We start from the raw sequence: 17675 nt of genomic DNA, 5'->3' as shown, positions 1-17675 counted from the left end.
AAAAAGCCGGAAGTGGCACTGTGGCTCAAGTGGTAGAGCGCTAGCCTTGAGCTGAAGAGCTGAGGGACAGCACCCAGGCCCAGAGTTCAGGCCCCACCACCGGACCCCCTCCCCCCCCCAAAAAAAGTATGGTTCTACAGCTCTTGATCTTATGCTAACTTATACCCAAGTTGAAGGACAGAAAAGCCAATAATTTCTAAATTGTTGATAGATATATGTATATATATTTACAATTTTCAATGTAAGGCCATTTATTAAAATTAGAGAAGATGAAAATGAAGGCAACAGAAAAATTCAACCTTTCACAATTAAAAAATAATCACAACCTTAAAAATAATTTATGCTGGACACTGGTGGTTCACACCTGTAATCCTAGCTACTCAGGAGGCTGTGATATGAGGATCAAGGTTTGAAGCTAGCCTAGGCAGAAAAGTCTGTGAGACCCTTATCTCTAATTAACCACCAGAAGACTTGAAGTGACCCTGTAGCTCAAAGTGGTAGAGTGCAGGCCTTGAGCAAAAGAGCTCGGGGACAGCAATCTGGCCCTGAGTTCAAGCCCCAGGATAGACCAAAAAAAAAAAAAAAGAAAGCTGGGTACTAGTGGCTCAGGAAACTGAGATCTGAATAACAAGGTTAGAAGCCAGCCCAGGCAGGAAACTTCCAGGGAGATTATTCTTTCTGATTAGCCACCAGAGAAGCCAGAAATGGAAGTGTGGCTCAAATGGTAGAGTACTAGTCTTGAGCAGGATGGCACCAGGCTCTGAGTTCAAGACCCAAGACTGGAACAACAAAAAAAGAATACAAAAGTGTTAGAAAAGATATGGTTGCAGATTTGTATTCTATTAACTAAGATTATATTAATTCATAATTGAGGATAGCTCTTTGTATAGTATGACAAATCACTTTCACTGTTTTATCACACATTTATTACATACTCATTTAAACCTGGGTCATGTAGAGATAGCAATTTTCATTCTGTCAGTTTCATTCAACTTTATTTAATGTTGAATACATAGGAAATGTGCTTGTAGTTCATAAAAGTCACAGTAGATAGTGCAAAATATTAGATGGTATTAAAGAAAATCTGATAATTTACATTGTGATTATTCTGCACAGCTAATGCATATTGTAGTAACACCTTTCTTTCCTTCTTGCTCTAGGAGTCAGTAACATGATTGCCAAGCTTGCTAAAATCTGCACCCTCCGCATCCGCCCAGATAAATTGAACTTCATCCTCTCAGACAAGCTGGCCAGTGGAGGGGTGAGCATGTGGTGTGAGCTAGAGCAGGTAAGCAAGAGCTTCTGGAGGCCCTCAGACTCCTCCTGCTGTGGCTAGAGAGCCCACAACTGCTTGTTTTCTTTCTTCTGGTAGGAGAACTTTTTTAGCGAATTTCAAATGGAAGGTGTCTCGGCAGACAACAATGAGATTTATTTAGAACTAACGTCGGAAAACTTATCTCGAGCCTTGAAGACTGTACAGAATGCTAGAACCTTGAAAATCAAGTTAACCAATAAATACTTTCCCTGCCTTACTGTCTCTGTAGAGCTGGTGAGTAGCAGAAACAGGTTTTCTAAAATTGCCTACAGGGGTCTTGGCCTGGAGGAAATATAAATAGTTGTAAACCTGTTTGTTTTTTTCATTCAGCCTGGTCACCTTCTGTTTTCACAAGGCTCTAATGAGTGTCTCCTGTTGACTGGTTTCTTTGCTTTCTTACCAAAATATTGGTTCCACTGGAACATCTAGGGCCTTACTGTCTTACTGTCTACTTAGACTTGGGATTTCCAATTTTTTCCACTCAATTCTTTGGTTTTAATTTTGTTTTCAATAGTGACAGCATATAATTTTTTAAAAAATCTTTCTTAGCAGTTGTCTGCATCAAGCAGCAATCGAATCGTGACACATGACATCCCCATAAACATTATTCCTAGAAAATTGTGGAAGGACCTACAAGAACCTTTGGTTCCGGACTCTGATGTAAGTGATGCTTACAGTTCTGTTGTCCAACCTTATTAAAAGGCCAGACCTGAATTCTCCAATGTATGAAAGAAAGTGATATTCCTTGTTTGTATCCTGGGATGGGGCTTGAACTCAGGGTCTCACACTTGCTCATGGTTGGCATTCTACCACTTGAGCCATGTCTCCAGCCTAGCTTTTTGTTGAGTAATTGGAAATGGAATCTTGAGGACTTTATTGCTGGTTTTGCACTGCAGTCCTCCAGATCCAGTCTCCTGAGGAACTAGGATACACACATGAGCCACCTCTCCTGGCATGATATTTATTTTTTAAAAATTCTTTAAGAAAATCTGCCATGTGTTAAGAACTGTTGTTGCATGCAATAGAAACACCATAGATTTGATACACAGGAGAAAGACTGTCTTACTCAGTAATGGCCTTTAAGCGAAACAAAACTGAAGCTATATTGAAAGACAGCCCATAATCATTAGACTTCTTGGGCTTAGGTACCACTCTGTGTTTGGTAGTGCTTGATGAGGGGATATGTGTAGGTGGACCACACAAGGCATTATTGGTGGCTTAAGAACTTGGGTTAATTGTCCTGCTAAGAAGAACCCATAGGCACTGGAAAGAAAGATGACATCAGAGGGTCTTTTGGCTCCCCCCCCCTTCCCCACTGTTTAAAAAATTTTCAAGCTAGTACTGAGGCTTGAACTCAGGGCCTGGTGTTGTCCCTTAGCTTTTTCATTCAAGGCTGGTACTCTGCCACTTGAGCCATGGGCTACACTGCACGATTTTTGGTGGTTAATTGGAGATAAGAATCTCAATGACTTTCCTGCCCTGTCTGCCTTTGAACACAGCTCACCTTGTCTCAGCCTTCTAAGCAGCTAGGATTACAGGCATGAGCCATTGACTGGCTCCTGCTGGTTCTTTACCTCTTGCTCACAATTTATTTATTGACTTTCACTAGAAGACATCTACACTGCCTTGGAAAATGCTGACATTTTGCAAAGAGCTGTAGGTAACCTGGCCCCAGGTGAGTTGCAGTAACTACTTGCACACAGTACAGAAAAGGCCCCTGAGACCTGGGGCTCTCTAAGTGCTTAGTTTTAGTTCCCTGAGGATCTGTATATCGATACCTCAACTGAAGTGCCATAGCCCTTAAACTCAAAGAATGTCTCTGGAGATTTAGTTGCCTGGGTAACTGGAGGCAGGCATTTCAGATCTTTAATTTGGCTCTAACACCTGTAAGTCAGTGAGGTTTTAAAGTTGCTTTGCTTTTCATATTTAGAAAAAGTTTATTCAGAAAGTTTAAGAACAGAATTTCAAGCTGGGTGGCAGTGGCTAACACTGGTAATCCTAGATAGTCAGGAAGAAGGCTAAGATCTGATGATTTTGGTTCAAAGCCAGCTGGGGCAGAAAAGTTTATGAGACTCTTATCTCCAATTAACCACCAAAAAGTTGGAAATGTAGCTGTGGCTCAAGTGGTAGAGCACTAGCCTTGAGCAAAAATGCTCAAGGACAATGCTCAGGCCCTGAGTTGAAGCCTCAGGACTGACACACATCCAACCCCCCCACCCCCCGGAATTCTTAAGCACATATGAATCCAGTATTAATTATGAGCCCCTGCCACTACTGAGCATATTAATATTTAGGATTTCTCTTATTGGTTTTATAGGTTAGTATTTATTTGCCAGTTTTGAAGACTATGAAGAATATTGTGGAAAAAATGAAAAATATCAGCAATCACCTTGTAAGTTGTAACTTTTTTAACAAAGAATCTTTGAATGAGGTCTAGTTTGCACAAACTGCTCGCCCTGGAAAACAGCCTGCCTATGGCTCCATGCCCTGGTAGAGGGTGCCCATTCTTGAGGCCTGACTTGTGAGGACCTGACCTCACCTAGTGAAGAGACCTTATCACAATGGCAGGTAGAAACCAGTTCTACTGTTTTTCAGCCCGCATTGACTGGGGAAGCCTTCATATCTATTCTTAATCCCCCATGACTATATTTATGTTAAGGATGTGTCCAGTGGTTCTTTCCTTACATTTTGAGCAGAGTGCTATATCTTTTCTTTTTGGTTTTATGATGATCCTGTGTGTGCTGTAAGTCTGTCACTGTCTTGTACTCCTCCTGAGCTGCCATCCTCTGAAAGGAACTCTTCTCTCATGTTTGTTTGATCCCAGCATCATGCAAAGGAAGCACACTCTTTGGAGTTACAGGATGAATTAGTGATGTGATTGAGAATGGGTGCAGTGTCCTATCATTCATTGAGCTGTGGACAGAGGCCCTCAGACCCCAGTAGTGAGTCCAGCAGGGCTGGCACCCAGCCAGTGGGCACTTTTATGTGTTTTATTTTGTGATGGTTTCCTACAGCCACATTCACAAAAACACCACAGCATGGCAGGTGATAGGGACTGTGTGGATTGTCCTCATTCACATCTGAGCTCATCCTGAACCCTTCCTTCACTCGCCCCAGAACTATGTTTCCTATGTCTCTGCATTTTTTACAAGTGACAGTCTACTCGGTCAATGTGAACCTCTGATCTTCTTTTCCACTGCTGTTTGCAGCTGCTTCTTGCAGTTTCTTGCATCTGTCATCTCCTGAAAAGCACTGAGCCATTCTCACCATTGTTTTGTTTCCCCACTGCTTGGTGGGAAGCTCTTTACTGATCTGTCTTGTGTATGCTGTACATCTACAGCCTTGTATTTCTCCTGAACTGCCAGCCTCTGACAGAAACTCTCCTCTAATGTTTGTGGCCTAGCTCTCAGGGTTGAGCTGTCATTTAGGTTATAATCAGTACTGCTGCATGGGTCAAGAGGGACAGTTTCAAGTTATAATCTTTAGATTATAAAAGTTACTTGTAGCCAGGTGCTTGTAGCTCATGCCTGTAATCCTAGCTACTCAGGCTGAGATCTGAGGATCGTTGTTTGAAGCCAACCTGGGCAGGAATGTCCATGAGAATCTTATCCTCAATTAACCACCCAAAATCTGGAAGCTGTGGCCCAATGTGGAAGAGCACTAGCCTTGAGCAAAAAAAAAGCTCAGGGACAGGGCCCAGGCCCGGAGTTCAAGCTCCAAGACCACCGCCGCCAACAACAAAAAGTTACTTGAAGCCTAGAAAATGTTCATGGGCTATTTGTTTCCCTGCTTAGTAGCAGTGCTGACATTGTACTCATTCCGAGAGTTTTCCCTATGTAACTTAATCTTCACAGAGCTTATTGGATCCAACATCTGCTTCTCATGAAGCATGGTGTGTTATCTTGACTGTTGCTTCTGCTGGCAGCTGCATGCTGTTGATCCAGTTGCCAGGCTGGCTCCTTTGGGTATACCCTGGGACCTTGGGAGGTTGAGAGTGGCCCAGGGGAGAAGGCTGGGCAATTAATGGGAGGATCTATTTGTTTGTACTTTCTCTTCTATGAAGATGAGTCAGCAAAATAGAAGGAAGGGCAGAGGAGGTAAAATCATCAGAAGTTTCCTCTGTTTTCTGGTGTACTTTAAAGACTTGGAGAGTGGCTGTTGTTGAGATAGATTAGCCAGAGACAGAATGGCATCTGCTTGCATAACACAGGCAGTAGAATTAGGGAAGTAAGACTCATCACACTCCCACATTTACTTTATTCAGTGGAAGAAGTGCCTTGTAGGGGTGGGTTATCTGTGGCTCTTGGAGGGAAAAGGTGCAGGTGTTACCTTGTTCTGAGGCATTGCTTCAGAACAAGACATGTGAGTCCCCTGCTTAGAGGTTTGGTTCCAGAGGTCTGGCTGGGGTCCCTGCCTTGCTTTTCTGACCAGCCCTTAGGTGTATCCATGCTGCCTTTCTTCAGACCTGTCCTGAGACAGTGCTCAGTGAGTGATCTATGCTGTGAGTGAGTTCAAATGGGAGGCCAGAAACGGCTTCACAAGACAGAATAAGAGGAGAAAATGAAGGAGGGGTGGCACTGTTCCACAAGGATGTACTAATCACCTTACTTTTGTAACTGTGTAACCCCTCTGTATATCAACCTTAACAATAAAATTCAAGAAAGAATAAAATTCAAGAGAATATGGTGTAGAGGTCAGCGATGGAACACTTTTCACTTGTGAACTTAAAGTTTATGGTGGGTAACCTGAACAGATCTCTGGCACTCAGCAATTATGAAGAGAATCGTTGAAGTCAGATCTTATCCTGACATTCAGGGAACTGACTGTGTAGAAGGGGTAAGCTGCATTTGGAAACAAACATGAGTGGCTGATAGTCAGGAAATTGGTTGGTTGTTATTTTTTTTAAAAAAATTGAATGCTTTCCTGTGCACAGAGAGCACGTAAGCCTCAGGTGCATCTAGTTGCAGGTGGGTTTTTGTTATTTCCAAATCACTTTTTTATGCCCTGAGAATTTATGGATTTTGGTTTTTCCTTGTTTAAAACAGATGAGCAGATGTCATGGGTCAGCTTTATAGAATCTACATCACCACCCAGACATTCACAAGAGTTGTTTCATTTCTTTTTCTTTTTGTTTTATTTATTTATTTATTTTTTTTGTGTGTTGGTGGTGGGGCTTAAACTCAGGACCTGGGCACTGTCCTTGAGCCTCTTTGTTCTAAAGGGTAGTGCTCTACTACTTGAGCCACAGTGCTACTTCCAGTTTTGTAGTGGTTAATTTAAAAACAAACTGTTTTCTAAAATTGAGTGATTAATGGGAAGTAATGGGAGGTAAGCCAGCCTAGGCTGGCTTAAATCTGTGATCCTTAGATCTCAGCCTCCAGAGTAGTTAGGGTTATATTTTTTGAATTAATGAAAGAGAAAAGCTAAAAATGAAAACTTTTTTTTTATTCAAAGGTAAGTGTACTGGATTAGCAGTGAGTGAATGGGGGACCTTAGTTTCTAATGTGAAAGGCTCAGGAATAAGAGCTCATTTAACTTCAGAAATCCTTTTTTGTTTTGTTTCTGGAATGAGAAAGACTCAGAGAACAGCAATTTTAAGATATAAGATGAGGAATGTTAGCTATTTCTAAAACACAGACCCCAGCAGAGCTGTGTGGACAGGAAGACCTTCTCTCCTGGGCCTCTGCCTTCTCTGGGGCACTTTGAGGACACCCCACATGTGGACGGCACTGTGAAAGCTGATGGGTGTGCTCACCTTTCTGGTTTGGGTGGTCTGCTCATAGTACTGGTTGGGAGAATGCTTACATAAAGTGCAGATGAACTCAGACCTGCTGGGCCTCACAGTGGGCAAGAGCCCACATATTGAGGAGAAATCAGCATCTCGTGAGCGAGGTTAGCAGTCTAAAAAATCCTTTATGGTTGTATGGGGAGGGAAACATGAAAAGACACCTGTGGGGACAGTCTCAGGGCAGGGAGATGAGTCAGAAAGGACCCTGCTGGGGGAGAAGGGAGGGAGGCAGCCTTAGCCACACTGCAGTGCCCAGTCTTGGTAACTCCACAGCACCCCAGAACTGAGCCTGGAAATGGCATTTTTTGGCATCTGGGCATGCAAATGGGTCTCAGTGTGTTAAATGTCTAGTAAGAGCAGATGGTTTGATGCATTTGTACAACACACTACCATGCTTCAGGCCTGAATATCTTTTATGTGAGTGAATCACATTCCTTTACTAAGGGATGTTTCATTCCTTCAAGAGGCATTGGAGGAGATGGAGGCATGGCTCAGTTGATAAGAGTGCTAGCCAATGAGTGAAAGCAGCCGTAGGTGCTGAGTTAAGTACCGGCTCAGACCTAGAAAAAGAAAAAAAAGAGAAAAGGAGGCAGTGGATAGGGGAGTAGATCCAGCTAATTCTTTGGCTTTATAACCACAGAATGTTAAAATCTGCCTGTCCTATAGTCACCCCCTAGGTTTTCTGTGATCCAATCCTCATTTCCCCTTGTGACATTTCTTTTCTTGGTTCCCAAGGTGTCTGTCCTGTTCAGTTGGGGATCTTGCTTCACTTTGTGCCTTTGTAATGTAGGGGCTTGTTCCTACCAGAACCCTGATGCTCTGCCTGGCCCCAGAACACTTGCCCAGTCCCAGAGTCAGGCAAGGTGCTTACTGAGCTCCCCATTGGGGCAGCTTTGTTACGTGAAGGGTTCTGGGTTCTGGGCTCTCAGGACTTATCTTCTCTCTGTGGTTTATATAGGAGGACCTTGATGAATCGTGAGGTAAGGTTTTTGTGGGGTCACTTGTCATCCTGTTTTGTGGAAACCAATCTTGGGATTTTTTTTTTTTCTTTTTGCATTTCTTTTCCCTATGTCAAGACCATCTTACGATACTCAGTTTACTCAATTTGCAGGTTATTGAAGCAAACCTAAATGGAGAATTGAACTTGAAGATAGAAACTGAATTAGTATGTGTTACCACTCATTTTAAGGGTCTTGGAAACCCTCCATTAGGTAAGTTTTCTCGTGGGTCACATCTTGGTTTCGATAAAGTGTTTCATATAGCATAGGCATTGAGTTCCCTTAGTGTGAGAAGGTTGGGATTCTGTTAGCTTTGGTCTGTAGGAGAGGAACAAGGTGGGACTGTCTGTCCCTACAACTGGGGATAGACAGCCGCAGACATCTGGGGGCCTGTGCAGGCTCCTCCTGCTTGGAGTTTGGTTGTGCTAGGTGTCCTCTCAGATCAGATCCCTTCTGCTGCTTCTGTTTCTCCTGGCATGGAATCAGAAGGATAAATACATTTTGTATTTTCTCCTTCTTTAGTCATTCTAGTTAGATTAGAAGGTTCAAAATACATTTCTCATCTCTCACCCAGTCAGCAGTGAAGAGGGGCCATTCAACAACTTAACACACAGCCCAGGTGTGTTGGAGGCTGAGCTGAAGTAGAGGCAGACAGAGGACCCAAGAAAAGTATCTGCCAGAGATGGAAACATCATTTTCTGATGCAAGTCTATTCCCAAACATCAGTTAGGCCTAGGTCATCCTGAAATTAAGGTCTGTTTGTGTGTAGACACAACTGTGAGCCTAATCTTGCAGGGGGGTTTTATTAAATAGTGAAGGACATAGTGAGATCTCTCTGAAGGTTGGACATTGCTGTGTAAAATTACTCACTTTATTTGCCAGTCCTGGGTCTTGAACTCAGGGCCTGGGCACTAACCCTGAGCTTCTTTTGCTCAAGGCTAGCACTCTACCACTTGAGCCACAGAGCCGCTGCCGGCTTTTGTCTGTTTATGTGGTACTGAGGAATCAAACCCAGGACTTCATGTGTGCTAGGCAAGCACTCTTCCACTAGGCACATTCCCAGCCTCTCAGTTTATTTTAATAAACACAAAATGGGACTTCATTTTCTCTACCTCCCCAGGAGTTGTCAGGCTGTTTTCTTTGTGTATTCTGCTGTAGAGTGGGAGGCCTTGCACTGATTATGTGTATTTCAGGTTTTAAGTTCATAGTGAGTATCTAATACAATTTTGTTTTACCTACAGGGGAAATTGAAGCATTTCAAAGTGCCTTGAAGTGAGGATCTCTTGAAAATTATCCTAGTATTTTAAATACTAAGGATTTAGCGAGTGCTTGTTTAATGAGTTCCCTCTGGGGTGCTAAGAGGAATGGGAGGGTGAATCATTTATTTAAGCAAATATGCCTCTGGTGATATACTTAAACACATTCCTGTTTTTAGCCTCTCAGAGTTGTAGAGACAGAAGCCCCGGGGAGCTGACTGAGGTGCACATAGAAATCAAGAAGCTCCTACAGTTTCTTGCAGGACAGCAAGTGAACCCTACCAAGGCCGTATGCAGTAAGTTTTCTTCTCTGTTTTCTTAACATCAGTAATCTCTAGTCTAATACTGTAGTATCACATGCAGTCTTTTTTTTTTTTTTTGGTCGGTGGTGGGGCCTGAACTCTGGGCCTGGGCGCTGCCCCTCAGCTCTTCAGCTCAAGGCTAGCACTCTACCACTTGAGCCACAGCACCACTTCTCGCTTTTTCTTGCCACTGAGCCACCTTCCCAGCCCCTCACATGTAGTCTTATAAATGCAAAGTAAGCTTTCTTGAGGAGCAGGCCTTTAAATTTTCCTGGGTTCTGAAATGCCTAGAAATGGCCGCAGGGCAGTCTCAGTGGGGCTCTGGGTGAGGGCAGGCAATGGCGGGTGGGTGGCTTCCTGTGACTGTGGGGCAGTGGCTGTGCCTCAGCCATGCTGTCACTCGGACACGACCATCTGTGCTGACCAGGTTTGTGCCACACACAGTTTTGCTGAGGTCTGGATTTGCTTTGTGTCGTCTTTTGTTTCCTTTCCTCGTCTACTTGCACTGTGCTTATATGCCCAAGTTTCCTTGCTTGCTGATTGTTCATGGTGGTCTTGAGTCTGGAGTGAATCTCTAATCTGAGGTTAGCCCTGGCCTGAGCCTCTTCATCTACTGAGCAAGGCGTCTTTTCAGGAGCTTTCCAGAGCTCTTTCTGTTTTTCTCTGCTCCTAAAGTTGAAGCAACTTAAAGGAAATGGGCCTGGATTTTGAAGGCCTTCTCTTTGTAGAGTAGCTCTCAGGCTGAACTTCCAGCCACCAATGCACAAAGCTAAGAAGAGGAATAGCCATTGTCTGCACTATGCAAAGTTGAAGAGGAGGAGGAAGAGGAGGAGGATGGCTAGAGCATACATTAGGTGGGTGCTGGTGACTTACACCTGAAATCTTAGCTACTCCAGAGGCTGAGATCTGAGGATCATGGTTCAAAGCCAGCCTTGGCAGGAAAATACATGAGACTCTTACCATTAATAAATTATACCCAACAAAGCTGGAGGTGGAGCTGTGATTCAAGTGGTAGAACACTAGCCTTGAACAAAAGAAGTTCTGGGACAGTGTTTATGCCCTGAGTTCAAGCCCCAGGTCAGGCACAAAAACAAAACAGAAAACCTTTACTTCTTTACTATGCAGTTAGAATGAACAGAAACTTCTAGGTAGCTTTGTTAAGGACCAGCCCTTCTAAGAAAGAAATGAAGAGAAACCACAGAAGAGAGCCAAAGGAGAGACCACAGAATGACCAGGACATCAGGGTTTAAGGAAGGTGTTCAGTCGAGTGTGTGGTTCTCCTGTCCCAGGATACAAGGGACTCAGAGCCTCTGGCTCTCTGCGTATGTCCATCACTCACTGGGAAGCAGTGCTGGTTTGAGATGTGGTTTTCCAGGGAGCCTGTCTCCTGTGTTTTCCCTGTGGCCTAGGCTGCATTACTCTCATTCTGTCCTTTGCAGGTTGATTGCCCATGCTGCTATGACCTCTTCAGGGACCCTGTAGAACCTATCATGGGGTTGGGGGATCCAAATATTTGTGCTGCAGTAGGTCTTTAAAGTAGTTTAGGCCAGGCACTGGTGGCTCAAACCTACAATCCTAGCTACTAAAGAAGCTGAGGATCAAGGTCCAATGCCAACCTGGGCAGGAAAGTCCGTGAGACTCCTATCTCCATTTAGCTGTGGCTCAAATGGTAGAATGATAGCCTTGAGCCAAAAGGCTCTAGGATAACATTCAGGCCCCAAGTTCAAGCCCCAGGACCTGCACACTACATCAAACTCAATGGCATTTTGTTTTGTTTTTTCTCTCCCTAGATCTTGTGAAGAACAGGATTGTTTACTTCGATTTGCTTCATGAAGATGTCTCCCTGCAGTACTTCATCCCAGCCTTGTCCTAGCACCATAGCACCGGACTTGGAAAGGCAAAGCAGAGATGGTGCCCTGACCAGTCTGATGGTTGTCTGGTCTCACAGCGCCACAGAGCCTTGTACCCTGCTTCTTTCTCCTCCTATAATAGTTAAGTAAAAGTTAGGGAAACAATTTGGGTAAACCTGTTACTTCGTATCATTTGTGTCTGGGTTTTGTTTTGGGTTTAATCTGCTTTTAAGACACTGAGAAGAACTTTGGAATTCTTTTTCTTTTGTTTTTGTTTTTCTTTTGTTTCTGTGACACTGAGTATTAATCAGGTCCTGTGCATTCTACCACTGAGCTGCTTCCCCAGACATCTGGACTTTAGATAGCAAGTTCTTACTGAAAATGTAAAAATCCTCACTTGTGAATTGGTATTCCAGTCAGAGTTTGCAGGTCAGTACTTGTTACTTCCCCCAGGCTCAGCCTCCAGCTCAGTGCTTGGTGCCTAACAGCTCTCAGCTGTGAGCATGCACGCCTCTCCTTGCTCCTACCTCTGATAGCAGCCTTGAACACCAGAGCCCTGAGAGATAAGGGCCGAAGAATCTGGCAAATCTGTTTGATTTGCCAGACACAAGTGCCTAGAGAGCCCACCCAGCTGGGGGGGAGCTCGTCCTGCTGCTCCTCCCACAGTCTCCCTGCTTACAAGTCCAGGTTACAAGTCTTCAGAGCCAGGATGGAGCCCAGGCCTTGTACCTGCTTGGCAAACCCTCTGCACCAGACTGCTTCCCCAGTCCCTTCAGGTATCGTTCTGTGTAATTCTTCCTTCCACTGTCGTTCTGGATAGAGTTCATAGTGCTGAGGTCAGCTTCAGTTCCAGCTGAAAGGCTCTTATTCTCCTTGTCCCATCAGGCTTCTATGTATTCTGTGCAGGTGACACCATAAGCAGCATGTCAGTGTTACACTAAAAGTCAAAACTAGGTTCCTTAGGAAAAAGTAGATGGCAGGGCAACAAAATGAACATTTCTGACTTTTTCATAGTATTTGGGAAAAGCAATGTCTTTCATTTCTGATGCTTAATGATGTTTAAGAAAGATGTCGTATTTTGTGAAACCAGCATTTTATTATTAAAGATATTTTTTATTTTTTAAAGCCTCGCTTCTTTGACTCAGCAAAAATCAGTTCCAACTACATTCATAAAACTTAAAAATGGGATAACATGCAAAAGTTCTGTTCTAAAACTTGTGTGCCTAGAGAGTGACTGTGAGTCACTGCAGTGAATGCTGCGCTGAGGGCTGGACATGGGTGGACAGTGAGCCTCAGGAGGAGGAGGCTGCAGATCTCATCTACTGCCTGTTGGTCACCACAGATTTCACCTGTGCATCCCAGAGAGCTGCCAAGTGTGGGAGAACTCAGAGAAATACACAAGCTCAGGAGAAGGCACTGTGCTGGTTTTTGTCATGGTAAGGTTGAGTAAGGTCAAAAAAGAGCAACTTAGAACAGAGGAACAACTCAGATAGCTGCATTTGGGAGCTGAGCTGTGATTATGTAAAAATAGGAGATTGTAGAGTACTGTTCATAATGTCAGGCCCAGTGACAGCCCCTTACCTTGCCTGCCTGTCCTCAGTCCATTGGGCCTTTTTGGTAGCCACATCCATTTGGTGTTTATAGGGTTTTTTTTATGTGTGCTGGACTTAGGGGTTGGACTCAGAGCCTTAGTTTTTGTTTTGTTTTTCCCCTCAAGGCCAGCACTGTACCACTTAAGCCACAGCTCCACTTCTGGCTGTTTTGTGGCTGTGGAGATAAGAATCTCATGGACTTTGCCACTGGGTTGGTTTCAAACTGCAATCCTCAGATCTCAGCCTCCTGAGTAGCTAGGATTACAGGCATGAGCCACTAGTGCTTGGCTTCTGATTATTTTTGATCTTGTAGTTGTTCATCTGTATCTGTTCATGACAAATGTTTTTTCACTTGTCTTCACAGTCCATCTTTGTGACTGCCCTTGTATACAAGGTGTGTTCCTCACAGTCCAGCTTTGACTGCTAAGAGATTCAGAGCAGACGGTATGTTTTGGTCTGTAAGCCTGTGTGTACACTACATGATGAACTAAATGACAGAGTTCTACCAGTTCCAAGGTTCACACTTTGGTTGCTTGGAGTCTTAATTCTACAGGAAGCTGAGATAATGCAAATAGTTATATACTAATCAAACTAAAAATTATGTACACTAGAACCTAATAAACTCCCCCAGAGAATATAAATGTTGTGTTTTTCTTAACAAATACGTTGGAACAAGTTAACTACAACTGTGGTTATGTTAATAGACTCATAATTTTTTGTTGGCCACATTTTTTTTCAAATCAGAGCTTCACACTTGCAAGGCTGGTGTTCTACCATTTGAACTATACCTCTGCCCTGGTTTACTTTAATTTTTTGTTTTCCTGATAGGGTCTCATGCTTTTGCCCATATTGGGCAAAATCTTTGACTACAATCTTTTTACCTATGCCTCCTGCAGGCATGAACTGTAACACCCTGCTTGTTCTCCCAAATAGTCTTTTATTGCCCTGGGTACCCTTGAACCTCCATCCTCTTATCTCTGCCTCCTAAATAATGGATTATAGACATGCTATCTGATGGCCGCTCTGTCCAGCCATCATAATGTTTTGTTTTGGTTTTGGTTGGTTGTGGGGCCTGAACTCTGGGCCTGGGCATTGTCCCTTAGCTCTTCAGCTCAAGGCTAACACTCTATCACTTAAGCCACAGCACCACTTCTGGCTTTTTCTGCTTATGTGGTGCTGAGGAATTGAACCCAGGGCCTCATGCCTGCAAGGCAAGCACTCTTATCACTGAGCTACTTTCCCAGCCCCATAATGCATTTTTTAAACATTTTAAAGAACACCTTAAGATTTGAGGAAACATTTTGTCCTTATATTCCTATTACATATTTTTCTGTACACTGAACTTAGAAATAGTTTGCAGAATAAAATATTTTCATAGTTCTCCATAAAAACGAAGAACATTCCACAATGCACAAATGAAATGTTAAAAAAGAACTCATATTTTACTCACATAGACTAAACTCTGAACCTAAATACCACTAAACTAAAACAATAGCCATAAATAATCTCGGTGATATTAACTAAAACATCAATAGCCATAAATAATCTCCATGATATTTAATATCTTCAGCTTAATTTTTAATGTTTCACTGGTGAATATTGAGTAAAAAAGCTCTAGAAGATATTTCAGAGATTCCAATACCTTGATCCTGACAATTCCTGGCAACTATTTTGAGCTTTAAGACAAGTAGAGTGATCAATTATGAGATGAAGAAATACCCTTGAAAATGAGACCACAGCCACTTAAAAAAAAACTTTGTATTGCCAGGTGCCAGTGGCTCACACCTGTAATCCTAGCTACTCAGAAGGCTGAGATCTTTGCTAGGCAGTAAAGTCAATGAGACTCTTATCCCCAATTAGCCACAAGAAAACCAGAAGTAGTGCTGTGGCTCAAAGTGGTAGAGTGCTAGCCTTGAGCAAAAGAGCTCAGGGACAGTGCCCAGGCCCTGAGTTCAAGCCCCACAACCAATAAAAACAACTTCATGTTTACCTCAATTCCATTAGTTGCTATTAAAAAATCCTATTGCAACTCAAGGGAATATCATAGTATGCTAATATACTAAAATAAACTTTTCCCCGTTGCTTTTTGGCAGTAGTAAGTCATATAAACATTTTTTGTTCAGTTCAATATTTTAAAAATATTTTTTTTCTTTTTTTGGGGGGTCTGGTCGTGGGGCCTGAACTCTGGGCCTGGGCACTGTCCCTCAGCTCTTCAGCTCAAGGCTAGCGCTCTACCACTGGAGCCACAGCACCATTTCCGGCTTTTTTTCTTTTTGCTTATGTGGTGCTGAGGAATCAAACCCAGGGCCTCATGCATGCAAGGCAAGTGCTCTACCGCTGAGCCACCTTCCCAGCCCCTAAAAATAATTTTTATATAAAGGTGAGATACAGAGGGGTTAAGTTATATGTCAGGTAAGGAGTACATTTCTTTTTAGACAGTGTCACTCCCCCCCTCACTCTCTCCCAGTTTTTCCCTCCCATCCCCACCCAAAAATTGTTTAGTTCATTTTTAACATACATAATGTATTTTTTGGAAGGGAAAAATCAGTAAGCACACAATGCTGAATAGTGATCATCCTTCAATCAGTGCTGTTTGTGACTGCAGAGAGAACACTTGCATGGACAGCTGTTCTACACACCAAGGTGGCCAGGGGACCAAAGGTGGGTGGGGACAGTTTATGGAAGTGTTTGGATATTGAACTGTGATTTTTTAATTTTTTATTTATTTATTTTTTGGTCATAGGGCCTGAACTCTGGACCTGGGTGCTGGCCCTCAACTCTCCAGCTCAAGGCTAGTGCTCTACTACTTGAGCCACAGTGCCACTTCCAGCTTTTTCTGCTTATGTGGTGCATGCAAGGCAAGCACTCTACCATTGAGCCACCTTTCCAGCCCCATGAACTGTGAATATTTTTATTTGGAAGCCAATGAGAAGCATGGAAACTTATAGAAGAGATGGCTATCATTCATAATTCAAGCATTATGACAGACAAAGTTACCAAGTTTCTTGTTTTGTTTTCTTTTGGGGGGTTATGGATTGCACTCTCTACCACTGAGCCACATTTCTGCTCTAAAGCTTTCAGAGTTGGCTCAGACGTAGCTACCTTGAAAGTTAACTTTAAAGTGTCCCCTGATAGCCAGATGCTGTTGTCCCATGGCTGTAATCCTAGCTACACAGGAGGCTGAGATCTTGAGGATTGCAGTTGAAAGCCAACCTGAGCAGGAACAGCCATGAGACTCTTACCTCCAGTTAACCATCCAAAGCCAGAAATAGAGCTGTGATTCAGGAGCACCAGCTTTGAGCAAAACGAAGGGACCGCCCCAGGCCCCAAGAACTGGCATAAAATAAAATGTCCCCTGATGTCCTTCCATTATGAGTCACAAGACTCCCAGTTGTTTTTCAAAAAGCTATGCTATTTTAGTAACTCGATGTGCTATCTTGGAGTTACTGTTGACCCTCAAAGTGGTTTGTATTTGTCTCCGGTAGTTTCAGATCAAAAACATCCCAGAGGTAACTCTATCCCCATGTTTGATGAGGGGGAGGGGAGGGGAAGAGTGTTTGTTTCCCAGTGGTGATCCTGATAGGACGATTGCCACAATATGCAAATAAGGGTGGGAAGGCCAGTCTCCAGGGCATCAAGACCCCTTGGCGGACCTTCTACCTGCACTCACTTGCTCAAAGCCATCTGTGGTTTGATAAGAGCAGGAGGCCCCATGGGAGCAAGTCACATGAGGCTGAGGTGGTGGGCAGTCACTGGAGCCTTGGCCCTGTTCACCTTGGTGCAGTCTACTCCAGGGGTCAGCTCATTGGATGGTGAGTTTCACATTCTCCCAAGGTCTTAGAAAGGTCTTTCTTTTTTGCCATCCTTTAATCATCCAAAGTTGTCTGATGTTCTGAGTGTGTTGGGATCCTGAGTGTTGTCTGTGGGAGGGGGAGGGTATTAATAGAAACTTCAGAGTGTCTGAAGATAGACTACGAGTAGCTTACCACCAGCTCCTCTGGAAACAGAATGCAGATGAGAGGGCAAGTGTCCATTTATACAAATGTTCATACAATGAGAGGCGGAGGATAGTGATGCTTCAATTCCAACAAGCTGCAGTAGAAGGTGAGAAACCAAAGCTTACTGGTCGAAAGGTAATAATAGTTAGAACTAGGGTCAGCATCTGAGAAGCAGGCTGGTACCCATGGCTCATGTCTGTACTCCTTGCTACTCAAGAGGCTGAAATCTGAGGATTGCAGTTCAAAGTCAGTCCAGGCAGATAAACCTATGAGACTCTTCTGTCCAATTAACCACCAAAGAGCTGGAAGTGGAGCTGTGACTCAAGTAGAGCACTAGCCTTGAGCAAAAAAGCTGAGGGACAGCACCCAGGCCTTGAGTTCCAAGTTGATTCCTCATGGTAAGCATCATTCTAGAAATATTTTCCTATATATTTAACATATGCACTTGTCTAAGTTGGAAATATGATATTTCTTCCATGCTCCAAAAAGGAACTCAATATCGTGAAACCCCAGCCACATATCATAAAATGTGGGGACCCATTAGAGGTCAGCTCCCAGCTTCCCATCTGGAGAACT

General features: G+C 43.5%; 1 protein-coding gene and 1 long non-coding RNA gene across 5 annotated transcripts; both read left to right on the top strand.

Annotated features, from left to right (window-relative positions):
* Window positions 1-1164: 1164 nt before the first annotated feature.
* Window positions 1165-12634, top strand: Hus1 (HUS1 checkpoint clamp component). Of its 4 annotated transcripts, XR_001175691.1 has the most exons (8): window positions 1165-1288; window positions 1373-1549; window positions 1865-1975; window positions 3633-3707; window positions 8215-8314; window positions 8676-8854; window positions 9343-9373; window positions 9537-9610. XR_001175691.1 is itself a non-coding variant. In XM_013032985.1 (7 exons), the coding sequence occupies exons 1-7, from the start codon at window positions 1172-1174 to the stop codon at window positions 11530-11532; spliced, it is 777 nt and encodes a 258-aa protein (XP_012888439.1). In that variant the 5' UTR covers window positions 1165-1171; the 3' UTR covers window positions 11533-12634. The 4 variants fall into 4 exon arrangements, 2 of the variants coding, with proteins under 2 accessions (XP_012888439.1, XP_012888438.1); XR_001175690.1 differs by lacking the exon at window positions 9343-9373 and having other exon boundaries at window positions 9537-9618; XM_013032985.1 differs by lacking the exons at window positions 8676-8854; window positions 9343-9373 and adding an exon at window positions 11450-12634 and having other exon boundaries at window positions 1868-1975; window positions 9537-9653.
* A 220-nt stretch (window positions 12635-12854) lies between these two features.
* On the top strand, window positions 12855-15879 carry LOC105998300. Its single transcript, XR_001175692.1, has 4 exons — window positions 12855-12945; window positions 13466-13545; window positions 15639-15762; window positions 15845-15879. It is a non-coding gene; the product is annotated as an uncharacterized LOC105998300 (long non-coding RNA).
* Window positions 15880-17675: the final 1796 nt, after the last annotated feature.

The sequence above is a fragment of the Dipodomys ordii genome, unplaced genomic scaffold (genome assembly GCF_000151885.1).
Source record: "Dipodomys ordii isolate 6190 unplaced genomic scaffold, Dord_2.0 Scaffold160, whole genome shotgun sequence".
Taxonomy (NCBI): domain Eukaryota; kingdom Metazoa; phylum Chordata; class Mammalia; order Rodentia; family Heteromyidae; genus Dipodomys; species Dipodomys ordii.
This window is presented reverse-complemented; position numbering and strand designations above follow the sequence as displayed.